The following is a 17,017-nucleotide window of genomic DNA, read 5'->3' as shown; positions in this document are numbered from 1 at the left end:
AAGATATTTATTTTTGACAAATGTATAAATGACTTGAATTCCTGTGGAATCAATCTGCTCTGTATTCATATCAATGGAAATGACCTAGGTAAGCCAGTCAAAAACTAACAGAAATATTAAGTGTTATCATTTTTAATATTTGATATGAAAAAGATGTCAGAGAAGGGCATACAGTGCAGCTGTGACCAAAAAAAACTTTCTCACAACCCTGATGTTTGGTCTATATTCAGGCCTATCTCCATCCGTTGATTGTATTCAAATTATTTGAGGACTGGTCACAGGAACATGTCCAATATAAAGGATGAGAAGTTTCGCATGTTGCTAAGGAGGAAGAACTTCAAGGAATCTTTCAAAAATGTTAAATACTCATCCTCTAAATATGGCTTTGGAGCTGATCTAATCCAGAGCTTTCTTTGCAGGGACTTGGTCCTAACTTTGGAATCTAATTATGAGCGTCTCTGGCCTATTTAAGAATGGAGAATTTAAAATGCTTGAGTTGTTAAAAGCACAATACACCATAAAGCATAAATATTATTGAATTACACAATTTATCTACATTATTCACTGGAAATTACAACTGACTTCCATCTGTCAGTTGTTTTTCTTAACCACACAAAACATTTCGTTTCAAAGTTCTGCTGTAAGATGTAAAACTTGCTGTCTAATTTGATTGTGGTGCAAACAACCCAAATCTTTTACAATATAGAGAAATGTGCTGTAGGTATCAGCAGGCTTGGAAAGGTTTCTTGGTCTTCAGTGAATTTATGGAAGGACACTTAACATGGATGATGACACTACAAATAACAGAAATCTTATTTATCATTATCTAGAACATAAATGTTATTGCAGCATCAAATGAATGATTTTTTTAAAATTAATAAGCTAAATGAATAAATGAAATAATAGCAATAACTGAAAAACATTTTTTTTTAATTAATATTAATTGACCTTTGGGTCCCACCCTTCGCCCCCTCCTCTACTTCTCCACCATCATTGTCCACGCAGGAGCTCGCCACAGTGGGATGGTGCGCGCTCTCGTGGCTCAGTGTGTTTGTGCATCTGTGTGTGTGTGTGTGTGTGGGGGTGTGGGTGCGTGTGGGTGTGTGTGTTCTGGGTTACACTGTGCCTGCCTGCTGCAGAGTGAGTGAAGATGGCGATGAGAGCAGCGCTGCGGTGCCTCTCGGTAAACTTTTCTCCCAGGCTGCCGCAACTCTCGTCCGCAGCACAAGTTTCAGCGACTCGGCTGCTGTGCAGGAGCGGCTCCCCGCGGACTCTGAGCACGACCTCGGGCCAGTGCACAGGTAAAATACAAAAAGGAAGAAATACAAACCAAACAGAAGAATCACGGAACACGGGGATGAACTCCACTCCCCATGTGGACAGATTCCTCATTATAATCAGCTTCCATAAATAAATAAATAATAAATAAATAACGATGTAGGTTATAAAATTGAGGACTAAGAGACAAAAAGGGCAGCTAGACATGTGCTGTTTAACTTGAATGTTTTTTTTTATTTCTGTAAATTTGACCACATGTTGCGTGCTTTATCTTTTTAACCACGAGCTCCTGATTGGGGTGTTAAAGGAAACCTGTGTGCACCAGTAATTAGCCTGTTCAAGCAAATGTCACCCATTTTGCTGCAGTTGTGCAATATAAATATCGACAGTGATTATCCATCTAGCAGCTGCCATGTTTTACAAGTTTTAAGATCAGAAAAAGCATTTGGAGCATTTAGTTATTTGTATGACTCTAGTCATGCGTTGGCATCTTGCATCGTCACAAATCTGGTTCAAAACTGTATTTTTCTGCGTTTTCTGACGCCAGCTCTGAATGTTGCTCAGGCTTTAGACTACAATTATTCCCTCGGGTTGACAGCATGAGCCTGGAAGCACAATGCTCCAACTCAGCACTGGGCATGACTGTGAACACAAGTTATTCTTGCTTTTGTGAACCCTTTTCCTGAAAGCATAACTGCATGCACCTGCAGAAACGCACAGTAAGCAGATATTTTATTTTTCTGCACATGGTCTTGCATAACTGAGAGCCCAACGTCCGGCTGTGGTCCATAGTACAAATTTTTATTCTTTGTCAACACAGTGTTTTTTTTTTTTTCTTGCTTGACTAACTGGCTTTGTGAATCACAGTTCATGTGTTTCTCCCTGTAGCCCTCAAGTTCACTGAGAAGCATGAGTGGGTGCTGGTGGAGAGTGGAATCGGCACTGTGGGAATCAGTAACTATGCTCAGGTCTGCTTTTTAATTAGTCATTATTCTAATCTTTGATTTATGACACTCTTTGCTCTGATTTTTCCCGATGGTGGTCTAAAAGCTGTCCAGAGATGCACTTTGCTCTCAGTAAATCCACTGTATCAGGGTAATTCATTGCTTTATGATTATTCCTTGATAACCGCCAAGCGGGAGAGGGAGGCAGATCATTTTAAGTTCAGACGCTTGATGAACCGTAGATGTCCAAGCGGTAAATAAAAGCAGAATTTTATTATCCTAAACCTGAATGAAGCAGTTGAGGCGTGATTGTCTTTTCATGGTGAGTATTTCCTGTGCTGAGAAGCCACAGCTTCTGAGATAAAGCATAAGACGATGAGCAAGGTAGATTTGAGATACACTCAGTAAATATTATGCAAGGTTTTTAGAATTAAGAATTAAATGCAACTTTTAAAATCAGGCAGAAAAAAGCCTTTTAAACTGGTTTATAAAAAAATAGAAATACCTTTATGATGTTTATTGTTCAGATACCTTGTAGTCATTGACTTAAAAAACAGTCGTCTATAAGCTCTCGAGAGACAGTTTGTGCTGCCAAACAGACAACATCTAAAACTTGGGTGCAAACAGCTTGTTTCAACATGTTCTAACTCCAACTACTTGGCGTTGCTTATACTCCAATTGTGCAGTTTGGGAGCAACACCCAAATGTGAGGTTATTTATTTTCAGAACAAATCCTCTAATCAGGAGATGTTGTTGTAAATCCCTTTGTTCATGTTAATACTTTAATACTTCATATGCACTGTGTTTTTGTGGTACATATATAATTATTATTATTTGATGACTTTAGGAAGCTTTAGGTGATGTGGTTTACTGTGGACTGCCTGAGGTTGGCCAAAAACTTGAACAGCTGGGTAAGATCAGGGAATATACTTTACCGTAGTAAGTGTTTATAGCTGTGCAATAAATGTAATCTTTTGTGTTGTGTCTATTTCTGCTGCAGATGAGTGTGGTGCCTTGGAAAGTGTAAAGGCTGCCAGTGAGCTGTACTCACCATTGACGGGGGAAGTGACAGCAATCAACACGGAGCTGGCCGAAAATCCAGGACTCGTGAATAAATCCTGCTACGCAGATGGTAAGTCTCAATGTTGCTCATCATAGAATTGTGTGGTTATTTCTATAAACCTGTCCCGCTGCTTTTGTCACCAGTGCAGTTGAAAAGCTGCCAAAATAGAGCTATGTCCAAGTTTTACTTTCAAGATTTCCTTTTTATTTTTCAGGATGGCTAATCAAGATGACCATTGAAAGGCCTGAAGAACTTGATAAGCTCATGGACCAACCTGCTTATGATAAATTTATTAAGTCGCTGGAAGAATAAGACAACAAATTTATTGTGATTATTTGTTATGTAGCTGTAGTCAAATATTAGTAGACTGGGTTACTAACATTGGCAGTGATCTGCAACATTCTTTGCGGTATTTATATTACGAACACTTTATAGTGTGCTGCAAGATTTTAAATGCCCAGTAACATTTTTCATGTAGAAATTGGGGATTTTTTTTAATTCACCAGTGAATCTATAGGGCTTTTATGCTAAGGTTTGTCAGTATTATTGGATCTTCTTCCTAATACTTTGCTCTGTTTTTAAGTAGTGCATAGTTGTATTGAAACGCTGGGAAATTCAGTTTTTAATTCATTTATTAAAACACTGAAAAGTCTTTTAAGTTTGATTTAATCTGCCTGAAATCTGTTTCATTATATGTTTCAAGAAGGCACAGTATATCTTTATGATATGTCACACATGCTCACATCATGTCGCAGCTGTACAGATGGTGACAGGTCATACCGTCTGCTTGTCCTAATTTTAGTTCCACACACCTTGACCTTTCCCCTTGGTTGAAGATAGGCTGAGATTGCTGAAGCTAGTTGATCAATAATTAATCCAACTGGGATTTTAAACCCATTGACAAAAGCTGCAGTTAGTGCTTTAAGTTAATGATTTTAATTACTGTCTTAAAAAAAAACAGTTCAAATATTTCAAATTACAGATGTTATGCTAAAAAGAAACTCCATAGTTTCAGTTTATTCACTTTCTGTCAACTAGATTGCTTTGTGTTTGTTAAAACAACCTGTCTATGTACAATCCTGTTATAAATAAAGAGCACATTTATAACAGTTATTGACATCACTGGTTATTATGAAAAAAATTATACTTTATACTTTACTTCTTTATGAACTAACCTAATACTGAAACTTTTTAATAAAGCGAAACCCTTATTTTAAGTAGTTTTATTCAGTGGAAGAAAAGTATTGTCTTAAGAGGTAGTTGATTTTTAACAAAAAAAGACTTGTCATAATCATTGGGACCGCTGACAATTTATACTATGAAACATTAATCAGGTATTTTCAACACAAACTGTTTAAACTGATCAGAGTGTACACTAACAGAAAGACGGTTATATCTCTTCTTGAAAATTGGAAAGACAAGAAAACATTCAAGAAAGGCAGATGTTTAGTGAATCTTTTAAAGCAGGAAACTGCAACGTAATGTATCTTCTAAGCTTTCCCATATCTACAATGAGAGCAAAAATAAAGAATTAGAAAAAAACAACCTACAACCCGGAGAAGGTTGAATAAACACCTGGAGAAGAGTAGTGAGAGGAAAGAAAATGTGCAAACCTCAGTAAGAGCACCGCAGCAAGGCGTGACATGTCGGAGTCTCAAAGTCGCCTCCATGCTAGTTAGGGTTTAGTGAGACAGGCCTGGAAAATAGCCTTCCCTGTCCAACACCTCAAATGTAAACGTGTGAAGTTTGCTAAATGGTACTGAGAATTTAACTGGAACCATATGCTTTTGTCTAATGAGATTAAGACTAACATTCTCAATCTCAGCACTAACACTTTGAGCATGAATAAGCATGTCACGGCTGCTGGAGGATCTATAATGCTGTGTGAGCCTGTTTATCCTTCAAGGGAGTTGGGAATCTTGTGGGAATCTGACCTTAAAGTCAGAATATTTAACATTCAAATTTGGTGGACCCTACAATGAGACTGAAAATGGCTTCACAATGAGTCTTTGGGCAGAAGGATCATCCATTTTTCATGGCAAAACCAACTTTCTTTCATTGTGAATTCATTCCTAGGAGCCAAATCCTACAAGAAAAATTGTGGGGTTGGTGCAAAAGAAAGGACCTAAAAGTATGCTGAAGAGCACTCCTGGGTAACTCAGGTAAATGTAGAGGAAGACTAACTGATACAGTAATAAGAAACAAATGCCAGTTACTGTGGTGCACATTATTTTCTGTAAAGAAATTTTATATAATTAAAAATTCCTAATCTTGGATTTTTTATAGACCGCAAATTCGTCAATAATTTATTTGAAGGCTTGCTGCACATTTTTAGCAAGATGCTAACAATTCTGATGGATACAGTACAGTCTAGTGTCCACGATCACCTTGCATGATATAGAGTATTTTTTCACATCATCACCTTCTTGAAATAATAGCCTGTGTCATTGTCAAAAATGATTTTGGAAAAAATAGTAATAATAAAAAAAATATCAGCCCCTTTTTATTGCCAACAGATGATTTAGGCGAAGAAGAAAAAAAAACTTTTGGTAAAAAATTTGTTACAAATATTTCTAAATTGGCACTACAAAATCTGTCATTTTGATTGCAAAAAACAACTAAAACAATCACAAAATCTTGGAAGAACGGCTATTTATTGACATTTTAACCGTTCATCTGGTTTCTTCAATATATTATGGCACAACCGGCTCTTTAACAACATTCAGATTTTTATATGGCCCAAAATGAAAATGAGTTTGACACCCCTGCCTTACATTGTTTGTAAAGTTGTTTAATTGTACATGGGGTGAACTCTCTTGAATGCATTTGCTCTTTGATCAATCATCTGCTCTGCCATTGGCTGGTCTTTCCATATCCCACAATGCGCCGCCTTTCAACTTCCTTTTTCCTTTCGGCCATTTTCCTCCCTCATAGGTATGAGAAATTATCCTGTCCATATTTTCTAACAATCTGCCATAATCCTGCGTAGTCAACGGGAATCGGTAATATTCCGTTACAAAATAAAATAGTACGGATTTTCAGCTTTATAATAATATCATTATTATCATAGTTTTTCCCGCTGAATTGCTGAAAACAACATGTTTAGCGAAGCTACTGGGTCAAGCGGTAGCTGTTAGCATTGCCCTTATAGTACAGCCTTTAATTCGTATATGTCAGACGGTAACCCACGGAATAAACATTATATAGACCTAATGCGTTAAAAAGTGATTAGGACAAGTTGCTGTGTGGTCACGGAGAATTGTAGAGGAATGGGGCACTGCTTCAGTAGTTCAGTTTACGTGCTAGCCTGTAGCACTTAGCCTCGTATATCGGCGTGCCGGTGTTGCTGTGTGCTCATCTCTTGTTTTCCACGTTGTGTTGAAGGGAACTAGCCAACCATGGCCCCCAGCCGGAATGGAATGATCTTGAACCCCCATTTTCACAAAGACTGGCAGAAAAGAGTGCGTACCTGGTTCAACCAACCTGCCAGGAAGGTCCGCAGGTGAGAGCAGCGATATGAACACATGCTAATGGAACATCCACTGATTTGTGGACGAGTAGCAAAAACACAATCATTACGGTTCAGTAGAATGTAACCTAAAATATAATGCTCATGTAAATTTAATTTGTCTGAGATCGGAATTTTGCTTGGTTGTAACATCTTTGTTGAGAGAACTGCAGTTTTTTTTTCCTTACATTTTTCAAAATGAAGATATTTTATCAACTTGTTTAGTAGAAAAATCTAAATATGTGATTGAGTGGTGCTGCTGTTCTCACATCAATTGTTTAATTTTTCCTGACAATATTAAGACAGATTAAGGTTCTTATGTTTTGTCTTATTCACATAATGGAGAGGAGGAAAGACCAGAAACATATTTTATTGGCAAGAACATGAACATCTCTGAAAGTAACTGAGTTCTGACGATAGTAAACTGTTAAATATTGTAAACCTTTGTATTATCAATCAAAGCTTGTACAACAGCAATATTTTATGATTGTATCGTGGATACGAGCTATGTCCTGCTGTGTCTACACAGCAATGGGTTGCTTTATTTGTTAAAGATAAGAAAAATGTTTTTCTCCCCAGGCGAAAGGCTCGTCAGGCCAAAGCCCGCCGCATTGCTCCTCGTCCTGTTGCTGGACCACTGAGACCACAGGTTAGATGCCCAACTATTAGGTACCACACCAAGGTTCGTGCCGGACGTGGGTTCACCCTGGAGGAACTCAAGGTAATGCATTAAATGTACTCATGGTTGACCCGTTAATGCTGTTGATGTACAGTACAGACCAAAAGTTTGGACACACCTTCTAATTCAATGGGTTTTCTTTATTTTCATGACTATTTATAAGGCAAGAAATCCCACTTATTAACCTGACAGGGCACCTATGAAGTGAAAACCATTTCAGGTGACTACCTCTTGAAGCTCTTCAAGAAAATGCAGAGTGTGTGCAAAGCAGTAATCACAGCAAAAGGTTGCTACTTTGAAGAAACTAGAATATAAGGGGAATTTTCAGTTGTTTTACACTTTTTTGTTTAGTGCATATTTCCACATGTGTTATTCATAGTTTTGATGCCTTCAGTGTGAATCTACAATGTCAATAGTCATGAAAATAATGGAAACTCATTGAATTAAAAGGTGTGTCCAAACTTTTGGTCTGTACTGTACTTTTCAAGAGTATTGGGTCACTGATTTCTCTTTATTTTGTATGCCTGTAGTCTAACTTCATTGCAGTTTTTTAATACTCTTTTTGTTAATTATCCAGATTGAGTTTATATATATATATATATGTATATATAAATCCAATACAAGTCCAAAATGATTTGGCCCCAAACTGATATGGATAAAACTTTGCTTTGGAGTTATGATACCCAAATGTAATACCTGAGGTTTAAATTTATGTTTGTATGTAATAAAGTAGAAAGGGAAGGATTATGGTCATATGGAAATTAGCTAAACTTGAAATTTTTTGTGGTATTTAACTATGCAAAGTTTTTCAGTGTAGAGAAATTTTAGGTCTTGAACATTAGTGCAATAAATGTAGCGTGATCATAAAAAGCCAACCATTATAAGCTAAAGATGTTCCCAGTCTTAGGTTGTTCTTTTTGGAGCTCGGACTGTTGTCGTCCTGAAGCAAATGTCAAAATGCAGCTTGCATCTGAAGTAAACCTTTGAGAAAACAAATCTTTGACTGTTTGAACAAAGATGTTTAAGCAAAACAGCAATACATTGCATTTCAGTTGCTTGTTTCAATAATGAAAATAAAAAAAGTTCAAGTTTAAATCAGCACTTCATACCCTTTGTAATAATATGTGTTAAGTGTTTTACGTAACGTTTTATCGTAGATATAAACAACCCAAATCGTCAGTAGTTATGGTGGTCAGTATGAAATGTGTTCACATGCTGAGGCAGGATGTCCTGAAACATAGGTTTGTCTCATCTTCATATTCAAACTACTATTGTTTCGCTAGACGGAGAAAGAACAGACCCGACCTTAATCGATGCTGGAATAAGAAAAGTTCAGCTCAGGCTTGATGTTGACAATTTACTCCATTTTCCCCCCCATAGTTCTTTGACCACGGTTAAAAGAGCACTGTTTCCTCTTGCTTTTTTTAGTTTACTTGGGGCAAAATAACGGATGTTTATGACTGGCATTTGTGATCCAATGCATGAAGATTATTCGTGTTTACACATTCCTGCAGTCAGATGATGACACATCTCCGGAATCTCTGTATTTTCTTGATGAAAACGGTGAACCCTATTCTGATGGCTGCTAAAATGAAACAACTTTATTTGAGCACTATTAGGATGACTTGCTTTAGATGTTCAAATTGTCAATGTGCTGTGTTTTTTCTGCAGGCTGCTGGAATCCACAAAAAGACAGCCCGCACCATCGGCATCGCTGTTGACCCCCGGCGCCGCAACAGATCCACAGAATCTCTCCAGGCCAACGTGCAGCGCCTGAAGGAGTACCGCTCCAAACTCATCCTGTTCCCCAGAAAGGCATCTGCACCTAAGAAGGGAGACAGCTCTGTAAGTGTCTGTTCCTGCTGAGTAAGCAAAGCTGAAAAATAAAGATGGTTAAAGTTGTTGTTCAGTTTCCCCCCATCACTGGCTTCCTATCTACTGAATAGGAAGCCTTGTAATTTGAGTACTTAAAAATTACTTATATCGGTACGGTTTTGATCAATTAAGGTTGAATGTCTGATAGTGAGATGTATTGATTTTTTTTTTTCCCCTTTCCAGGAGGAGGAACTGAAGATGGCCACTCAGCTCTCTGGCCCAGTTATGCCCATCAAAACTGTAAGTCACAATTCCTGCATAAATCCTCCTAAGTTAAACCAGTTGTCATATTTTTTAAAGAAATTTTACGTGACTTATGCTCCGTAATAAGTGGCTGGTGATCTTATTCCAACGTTTTCATGACAGCAGTCATTTGATGACAAATCTCCGGAATCTCTGTACTACTTTGATGAAACATTTGAACCCTTTTTCTGATGACTGCTCTGTTTTTTTTTTTTTAAACATTCTGGGATGCCAATCTTGTACATTGTGTGAAATATCTCACGTCCACACTTGTATTTCTTCAGGTCTACAAGAAGGAGAAGGCCCACGTTATCTCTGAGGATGAGAAGAACTTCAAGGCCTTTGCCAGCCTGCGTATGGCCAGAGCCAACGCTCGTCTCTTCGGCATTCGCGCCAAGAGGGCCAAAGAGGCAGCTGAGCAGGACGTGGAGAAGAAAAAGTGAAAAAAGTCACTATGGAACTTGGCAAAATAAAGTCTTTAAAAAGAGCAATGTGAGATTGAGATTTTTTTAAAGTGAGCTCTTACTACAGTAGTACGGTAATCATCTTACTACTGATGATTACTACTGATGTAGTAATCACCAGGTTAGGTTTTATCTGCAGTATTTGACAGAGGTGTAGAAAACCTTTGATATAATTTAACAGATCTGAAAGGAATTAATATTGCTTCTGTGGTGCAAATGTACCGTATATCCATGAGAGGGTTTCATTGAGAATAACTCAAAACACTTGGGAAGTTCATAAATTCATTCATAAATTCATCCATCCATCCATCCATCCATCTTCTTCCGCTTATCCGAGGTCGGGTCGCGGGGGTAGCAGCTTCAGAAGGGAGGCCCAGACTTCCCTCTCCCCAGCCACTTCTTCTAGCTCCTCCGGGGGAATCCCGAGGCGTTCCCAGGCCAGCCGAGAGACATAGTCCCTCCAGCGTGTCCTGGGTCTTCCCCGGGGCCTCCTCCCGGTGGGACGTGCCCGGAACACCTCACCAGGGAGGCGTCTAGGAGGCATCCTGACCAGATGCCCGAGCCACCTCAACTGGCTCCTCTCGATGTGAAGGAGCAGCGGCTCTACTCTGAGTCCCTCCCGGATGACTGAGCTTCTCACCCTATCTCTAAGGGAGAGCCCAGCCACCCTACGGAGAAAACCCATTTCGGCCGCTTGTATCCGCGATCTCGTTCTTTCGGTCATGACCCAAAGCTCATGACCATAGATGAGGGTGGGAACGTAGATCGACCGGTAAATCGAGAGCTTCGCTTTTTGGCTCAGCTCTCTCTTCACCACGACGGACCGGTACAGCGCCCGCTTGACAGCAGACGCTGCGCCAATCCGCCTGTCGATCTCCCGCTCCCTTCTTCCCCCATTCGTGAACAAGATCCCGAGATACTTAAACTCCTCCACTTGGGGCAGGACACCCCCCCTGACCCGGAGAAGGCACTCTACCCTTTTCCGGCTCAAGACCATGGCCTCGGATTTGGAGGCACTGATCCTCATCCCGGCCGCGTCACACTCGGCTGCGAACCGCTCCAGCGAGAGCTGCAGATCACGATCTGATGAAGCCAAAAGGACCACATCGTCTGCAAAAAGCAGAGATGAGATCCTAAGGCCACCAAATCGGATCCCCTCAACACCTTGGCTGCGCCTAGAAATTCTGTCCATGAAAGTGATGAACAGAATCGGTGACAAAGGGCAGCCCTGGCGGAGTCCAACTCTCACCGGAAACGAGCCCGACTTACTGCCGGCAATGCGGACCAGACTCTGACACCGGTCATACAGGGACCTGACAGCCCGTATCAAAGGGCCCGGTACCCCATACTCCCGGAGAACCCCCCACAGGGCTCCCCGAGGGACACGGTCGAACGCCTTCTCCAGGTCCACAAAACACATGTAGACTGGTTGGGCGAACTCCCATGCACCCTCCAGGACCCTGCCGAGGGTGTAGAGCTGGTCCAGCGTTCCACGACCAGGACGAAAACCACACTGCTCTTCCTGAATCCGAGGTTCGACTATCCGACGGACCCTCCTCTCCAGGACCCCTGAATAGACCTTGCCAGGGAGGCTTAAGAGTGTGACCCCTCTATAATTGGAGCACACCCTCCGGTCCCCCTTTTTGAACAGGGGGACCACCACCCCAGTCTGCCAATCCAGGGGAACTGCCCCCGATGTCCATGCGACATTGCAGAGTCGCGTCAACCAACACAACCCTACAACATCCAGAGCCTTAAGGAACTCCGGGCGGATCTCATCCACCCCCGGGGCCCTGCCACCGAGGAGCTTTTTAACCACCTCGGCGACCTCGTCCCCAGAGATTGGAGAGCCCAACCCAGAGTCCCCAGGCTCCGCTTCCTCAGTGGAAGGCATGTTGGTGGGATTGAGGAGGTCTTCGAAGTACTCTGCCCACCGGCCCACAACGTCCCGAGTAGAGGTCAGCAGCACACCATCCCCACTATAAACAGTGTTGGTGCTGCACCGCTTCCCCCCCCTGAGACGCCGGATGGTGGACCAGAATCGCCTCGAAGCCGTACGGAAGTCTTTCTCCATGGCCTCTCCAAACTCCTCCCACGCCCGGGTTTTTGCCTCAGCAACCGCCCGAGCCGCATGCCGCTTCGCCCGCCGGTACCCATCAGCTGCTTCCGGAGTCCCACAGGCCAAAAAGGCCCGATAGGACTCCTTCTTCAGCCTGACGGCATCCCTCACCGAAGGTGTCCACCAGCGGGTTCGAGGGTTGCCGCCGCGACAGGCACCGACAACCTTGCGGCCACAGCTCCGATCGGCCGCCTCGACAATGGAGGCACGGAACACGGTCCACTCAGACTCCATGTCCCCCACCTCCCCCGGGACGTGTTCGAAGTTTTGCCGGAGATGGGAGTTAAAGCTCCGTCTCACAGGGGATTCCGCCAGACGTTCCCAGCAGACCCTCACAACACGTTTGGGCCTGCCAGGTCTGACCGGCTTTCGCCCCCACCACCGGAGCCAACTCACCACCAGGTAGTGGTCAGTGGACAGCTCCGCACCTCTCTTCACCCGAGTGTCCAAGACATACGGCCGCAGATCCGATGAAACGATGACAAAGTCGATCATCGAACTGCGGCCTAGGGTGTCCTGGTGCCAAGTGCACATATGGACACCCTTATGCTTGAACATGGTGTTCGTTATGGACAATCCATGGCGAGCACAGAAGTCCAGCAACAGAACACCGCTCGAGTTCAGGTCGGGCGGGCCGTTCCTCCCAACCACGCCCCTCCAGGTCTCACTGTCATTGCCCACGTGAGCGTTGAAGTCCCCCAGCAGAACAAGGGAGTCCCCAGGAGGAGCACTCTCCAGTACCCCCTCTAAGGACTCCAAAAAGGGTGGGTAATCTGAACTGTCGTTCGGCCCGTAAGCACAAACGACAGTCAGAACCCGTCCCCCCACCCGTAGGCGGAGGGATGCTACCCTCTCGTTCACCGGGGTAAACCCCAACGTACAGGCGCCGAGATGGGGAGCAACAAGTATGCCCACTCCTGCCCGACGCCTCTCACCTTGGGCAACTCCAGAGTGGAAGTATGTCCAGCCCCTCTCAAGGAGACTGGTTCCAGAACCAGAGCCGTGCGTCGAGGTGAGACCGACTATTTCTAGCCGGAACCTCTCGACCTCACGCACTAGCTCCGGCTCCTTCCCCACCAGAGAGGTGACATTCCACGTCCCAAGAGCCAGTTTCTGCAACCGAGGATCGGACCGCCAGGGTCCCCTCCCTCTGCTGCCACCCATCCCACACTGCACCCGACCCCTTTGGCCCCTCCCACGGGTGGTGGGCCCATGGGAGGGGGGGCCCATGTTTCCTCTTCGGGCTGAGCCCGGCCGGGCTCCATGGGTAAAAGCCCGGCCACCAGACGCTCGCCATCGTGCCCCCCCTCCAGGCCTGGCTCCAGAGTGGGGCCCCGGTGACCCGCGTCCGGGCGAGGGAACACCAAGTCCAAAGTTTTCCTTCATCATTGGGGTCTTTGGGCTGCTCTTTGTCTGGTCCCTCACCTAGGACCTGTCTGCCTTGGGTGACCCTACCAGGGGCATGAAGCCCCAGACAGCATAGCTCCTAGGATCATTGGGACACTCAAACCCCTCCACCACGATAAGGTGGCAGCCCATGGAGGAGTCATAAATTCATATTCATAAATTTCACTTGAATTATGTAAGCATGGTGGTTGAAATGTCAGTACTTTAGAATTTGAGTATTCAGACTACCAGACAGGTGAGGTGTGAAAAGATTAAATCTAATGGCTCAGTCTGAAGTGAAGTAGCAGAAATTTGATTCAGTGTTTGTTTTATCCAACAGTAGGGGGCACAATAACACCTTAAAATTTGTCACAAATGTAAGCTTAATCTTAAAATTGAACTGTAATTCTGTAAAGATGCTTATTTTGCCAAGTTTGAGGCAATTTTCATGTGCTTTCATTATTTAACGATGCATTGCCAGAACACAATTAGTATGTGGAGGCTGACTCTTTGGACTCATTTTTATTTGAACTGGTGAAAGAGAAAAAAATCTTAATTTAAATGCCAAGAGAGCCTCTGCCAAACTCAACATACTATAATTGTTAAAGATTTGTGTAATTTACCATATACTAATAAACAATGTAGAGATGAAATCAGGGGTGATCAGTTGCAAGAAAATCTCAGTGCAACTTTGTTGCTATGCCGGGAGGCGAAACAAAATTTTAATTGGGCACAAACTAATATGCTAACAGATATTGCCAAGCTATTAACATCTAATGCTACTACAGGGGTCCTGTGTATTTCTAAATGTATGAAGTAATTTTGTTTTTAATGTGTTAAGATAAATTACGAAGTGACTGAGGTGCAAATACAGTCCTGTGTACAGGAGAGAGGTTACCTGAATTTAGACAAATATGCTATTTTTCTCCAAAGCATGTTCAGAGGATTTTATGTTTGCTTATTGTAAAGTCTAAACAGTCTGAACACTCTTAAGTGACGTATGAAGATAAATATTTACTCAAAAAAACTAAAATAAATTGTACTATATTTCCTCAATGCAGTGTGTTTACTACTATATTATAAATGGGTAAAGATTTGCCCATTTCGCTAATTTCATTGGTAGCAACTTTGAAATCAGCAGAAAGACTGACACTTGAGTTCGTTTTCAGCTAACTTCCTGAAAAGTGTTGCTCCAATGACTAAATTAAAAAAATATATTAGCATAATATTTATTAGACTTTTTGTTTTTTGAATGCTTTACATACAGAGCCGCTTGTTTTCCCCTAAGGTATGTTTATGGGTCGAGCAACAGCTGAGTGGATGACCATGATAACCACGCCGTGTCCTTTTTGCAAACTCCTAACGGCTTTTGGTGGAGGCAGTGAAGTGGTGTTGGGTGTCATCTTGCTCATTGGAAACAGGAGGATTTTTATTATTGAAGGCAATGTCAATGTAGAGACACCAAGATGAGATTCTCTAATCAGAGACAGTCCTATATTTTCAGTATTTGAAACTGAAGTCTATTGTCCAAGATGCTAATGTTTTCTCCCAGAGAATGGGGTTTATTAGGCACTGGCTCCAGAATTTGCCAGTGGAGAGGTCAGGACTAACTTCAGTCACAGCCTTTAGACACTAGTGGGATTAAATTGAGTGTGCTGTTGGTTGCAGTGTGACAAACCAGTGATGCCTGAGGACTGGAATGCAATCCGACAGCAGTGTTACCAATCTGGTGACCAGTATGAGGAGGAGGAGCCACGCCATCCTGATTGTATATGGTTCTCCCATGCTTTAGCCCCTGTTTGTAAAAGGAATATTAAATTGCCAATATTTCCTGTTTCTTCACATTTTATTAAACAAATCAAGAAACTAACAAGTTTCAATAAGAGAATAAGAGCTTTTCAATACCATAGATTTGTTAAGTATTTTATGGGCACAACACACACCATTTCTGGGGAAATAAAACAGACTTTTCAACAGTACAAGATTTATTGACAAGAAACATTTTACAGCAAAGAAATAATTGACCAAACACTGAGTCTTGGTACACAAGCCAGTCAGATTCAGTTGATCAATGTCAGCTTGCAAAAGGTTGTTTTTCCACATACATGTCCATCATTCATTGTTGATCCAACTTTATTAGTGAGAGAAACTTTAGACACAATAGTCCTTGGTAGCAAAATCCTTCCAGTGTCCAAAAATACCTCCACTCAGGGGAGCTGCAGGTAGAGAACTGTCGATAATGGTGCACAGACACATGGGCAGAGAGAAAACTTGACGCCTGTGCCTTAGGCCATAGTCTCACGTCCTCCTATTAGGGTTTAATTCGCATGCAGTTTGGTCAGCAGCACCAAGCTGTGCTGTCGATGCGACTGGGGAGAGGCGGCATGAATAGATAATCCATGTGTAAACGCCAGGGAACGTCCTGTGAGGTGCTGGACTGACAGCAGCAGCAGCAGATGGTTGTTGTTTGGAGCTGTGGCGTAACAGGGCTCAGGTGTGCGCCCGAGAGCAGACGCTTCTTACCAAGTCTGAGAGCCCACGGAAAAAGAAGAGGCAGTGAGGTTGAAAACTGCCCAAGAGAGCTGAGACTAGATGATGTTTAAGCACAGAGAGTTTGAATCCAGGCATATAAACAGTTTTTTAAAGAAATCTTAGGCATGATATCAAGCTGTGAGGGAATTCTGACAGAGATCTGTTTTGCTTTCACACAATGATCAACTCAACATATCAGACAAATATCAAGCAGAAAACTGAGAGTTTTCTCTTTCATGTTGTTGGAATGATTCAAATAACCTTGATGTCTTCTATGAGTGCCCCTTAAAGCTTCTGCCACAATTTTAAAAAAATGTGTTTGCTTGAAGGACATGTTGAGTTTTTAGCATCTAAAATCAAACAACCATACAAATGACTTTGAATGTGTAAATACTTTCATTATGAAATGGAAATAATTATCTTAAATCGATTTATTAGAGCTTCTTTGTCCTACTGCTTCTCAAACTCAGTGGGTTCTGTTTTGTCAGTTCACCAATGTTATGCAATATCTGGAAATGCATTCATCAATGTAATACATTTTGTGGGTGGACTAAGAAAAGGTTGAAGCTCAAACATTGTGTATGAACAGTGCATTATGTAACATACGGTAGAGGTGAGGTGAATTGAAAACATCTACAGTATGAATCAGATTCTCAAGGACTTTATCTTGTCATGGTAAAAAAGAAAATACACTCTTTCAGTCATTGGGGTGTTTAATGCACTAAGCAACACAAATGATCTTTTCCATTTTCTGCAGTTATCTATATCTAACCTCAAGCATACAAAATCACACAGCCAATTCCTCATTGTTGTTATTTATCAAATTAAAGCCAAAACTTAAAAAAAAAAAAAATTGTGTGACAAATTTTGCAGACCTAGTTTTATCTGGACAATTTCAACTGGTCGTTTTCTGTATGACTTTATCA

General features: G+C 42.1%; 2 protein-coding genes and 2 non-coding genes across 4 annotated transcripts; all 4 read left to right on the top strand.

Annotated features, from left to right (window-relative positions):
* The first annotated feature begins 1,101 nt into the window (after window positions 1-1,101).
* gcshb (glycine cleavage system protein H (aminomethyl carrier), b) lies at window positions 1,102-4,398 on the top strand. Its single transcript, XM_032560308.1, has 5 exons — window positions 1,102-1,301; window positions 2,167-2,246; window positions 3,070-3,133; window positions 3,223-3,354; window positions 3,500-4,398. Exons 1-5 carry the CDS (start codon window positions 1,151-1,153, stop codon window positions 3,595-3,597), a joined length of 525 nt encoding a protein of 174 aa, XP_032416199.1. The 5' UTR covers window positions 1,102-1,150; the 3' UTR covers window positions 3,598-4,398.
* A 1,736-nt stretch (window positions 4,399-6,134) lies between these two features.
* Window positions 6,135-10,077, top strand: rpl13 (ribosomal protein L13). Its single transcript, XM_032560307.1, has 6 exons — window positions 6,135-6,219; window positions 6,670-6,787; window positions 7,373-7,514; window positions 9,144-9,317; window positions 9,531-9,587; window positions 9,875-10,077. The coding sequence occupies exons 2-6, from the start codon at window positions 6,684-6,686 to the stop codon at window positions 10,031-10,033; spliced, it is 636 nt and encodes a 211-aa protein (XP_032416198.1). The 5' UTR covers window positions 6,135-6,219; window positions 6,670-6,683; the 3' UTR covers window positions 10,034-10,077.
* Window positions 8,992-9,072, top strand: LOC116719293 (small nucleolar RNA MBII-202). The gene has a single exon (XR_004339162.1). It is a non-coding gene; the product is annotated as a small nucleolar RNA MBII-202 (small nucleolar RNA).
* LOC116719292 (small nucleolar RNA MBII-202) lies at window positions 9,722-9,801 on the top strand. The gene has a single exon (XR_004339161.1). It is a non-coding gene; the product is annotated as a small nucleolar RNA MBII-202 (small nucleolar RNA).
* Window positions 10,078-17,017: the final 6,940 nt, after the last annotated feature.

This window comes from Xiphophorus hellerii, chromosome 4, assembly GCF_003331165.1.
Source record: "Xiphophorus hellerii strain 12219 chromosome 4, Xiphophorus_hellerii-4.1, whole genome shotgun sequence".
NCBI lineage: Eukaryota > Metazoa > Chordata > Actinopteri > Cyprinodontiformes > Poeciliidae > Xiphophorus > Xiphophorus hellerii.
This window is presented reverse-complemented; position numbering and strand designations above follow the sequence as displayed.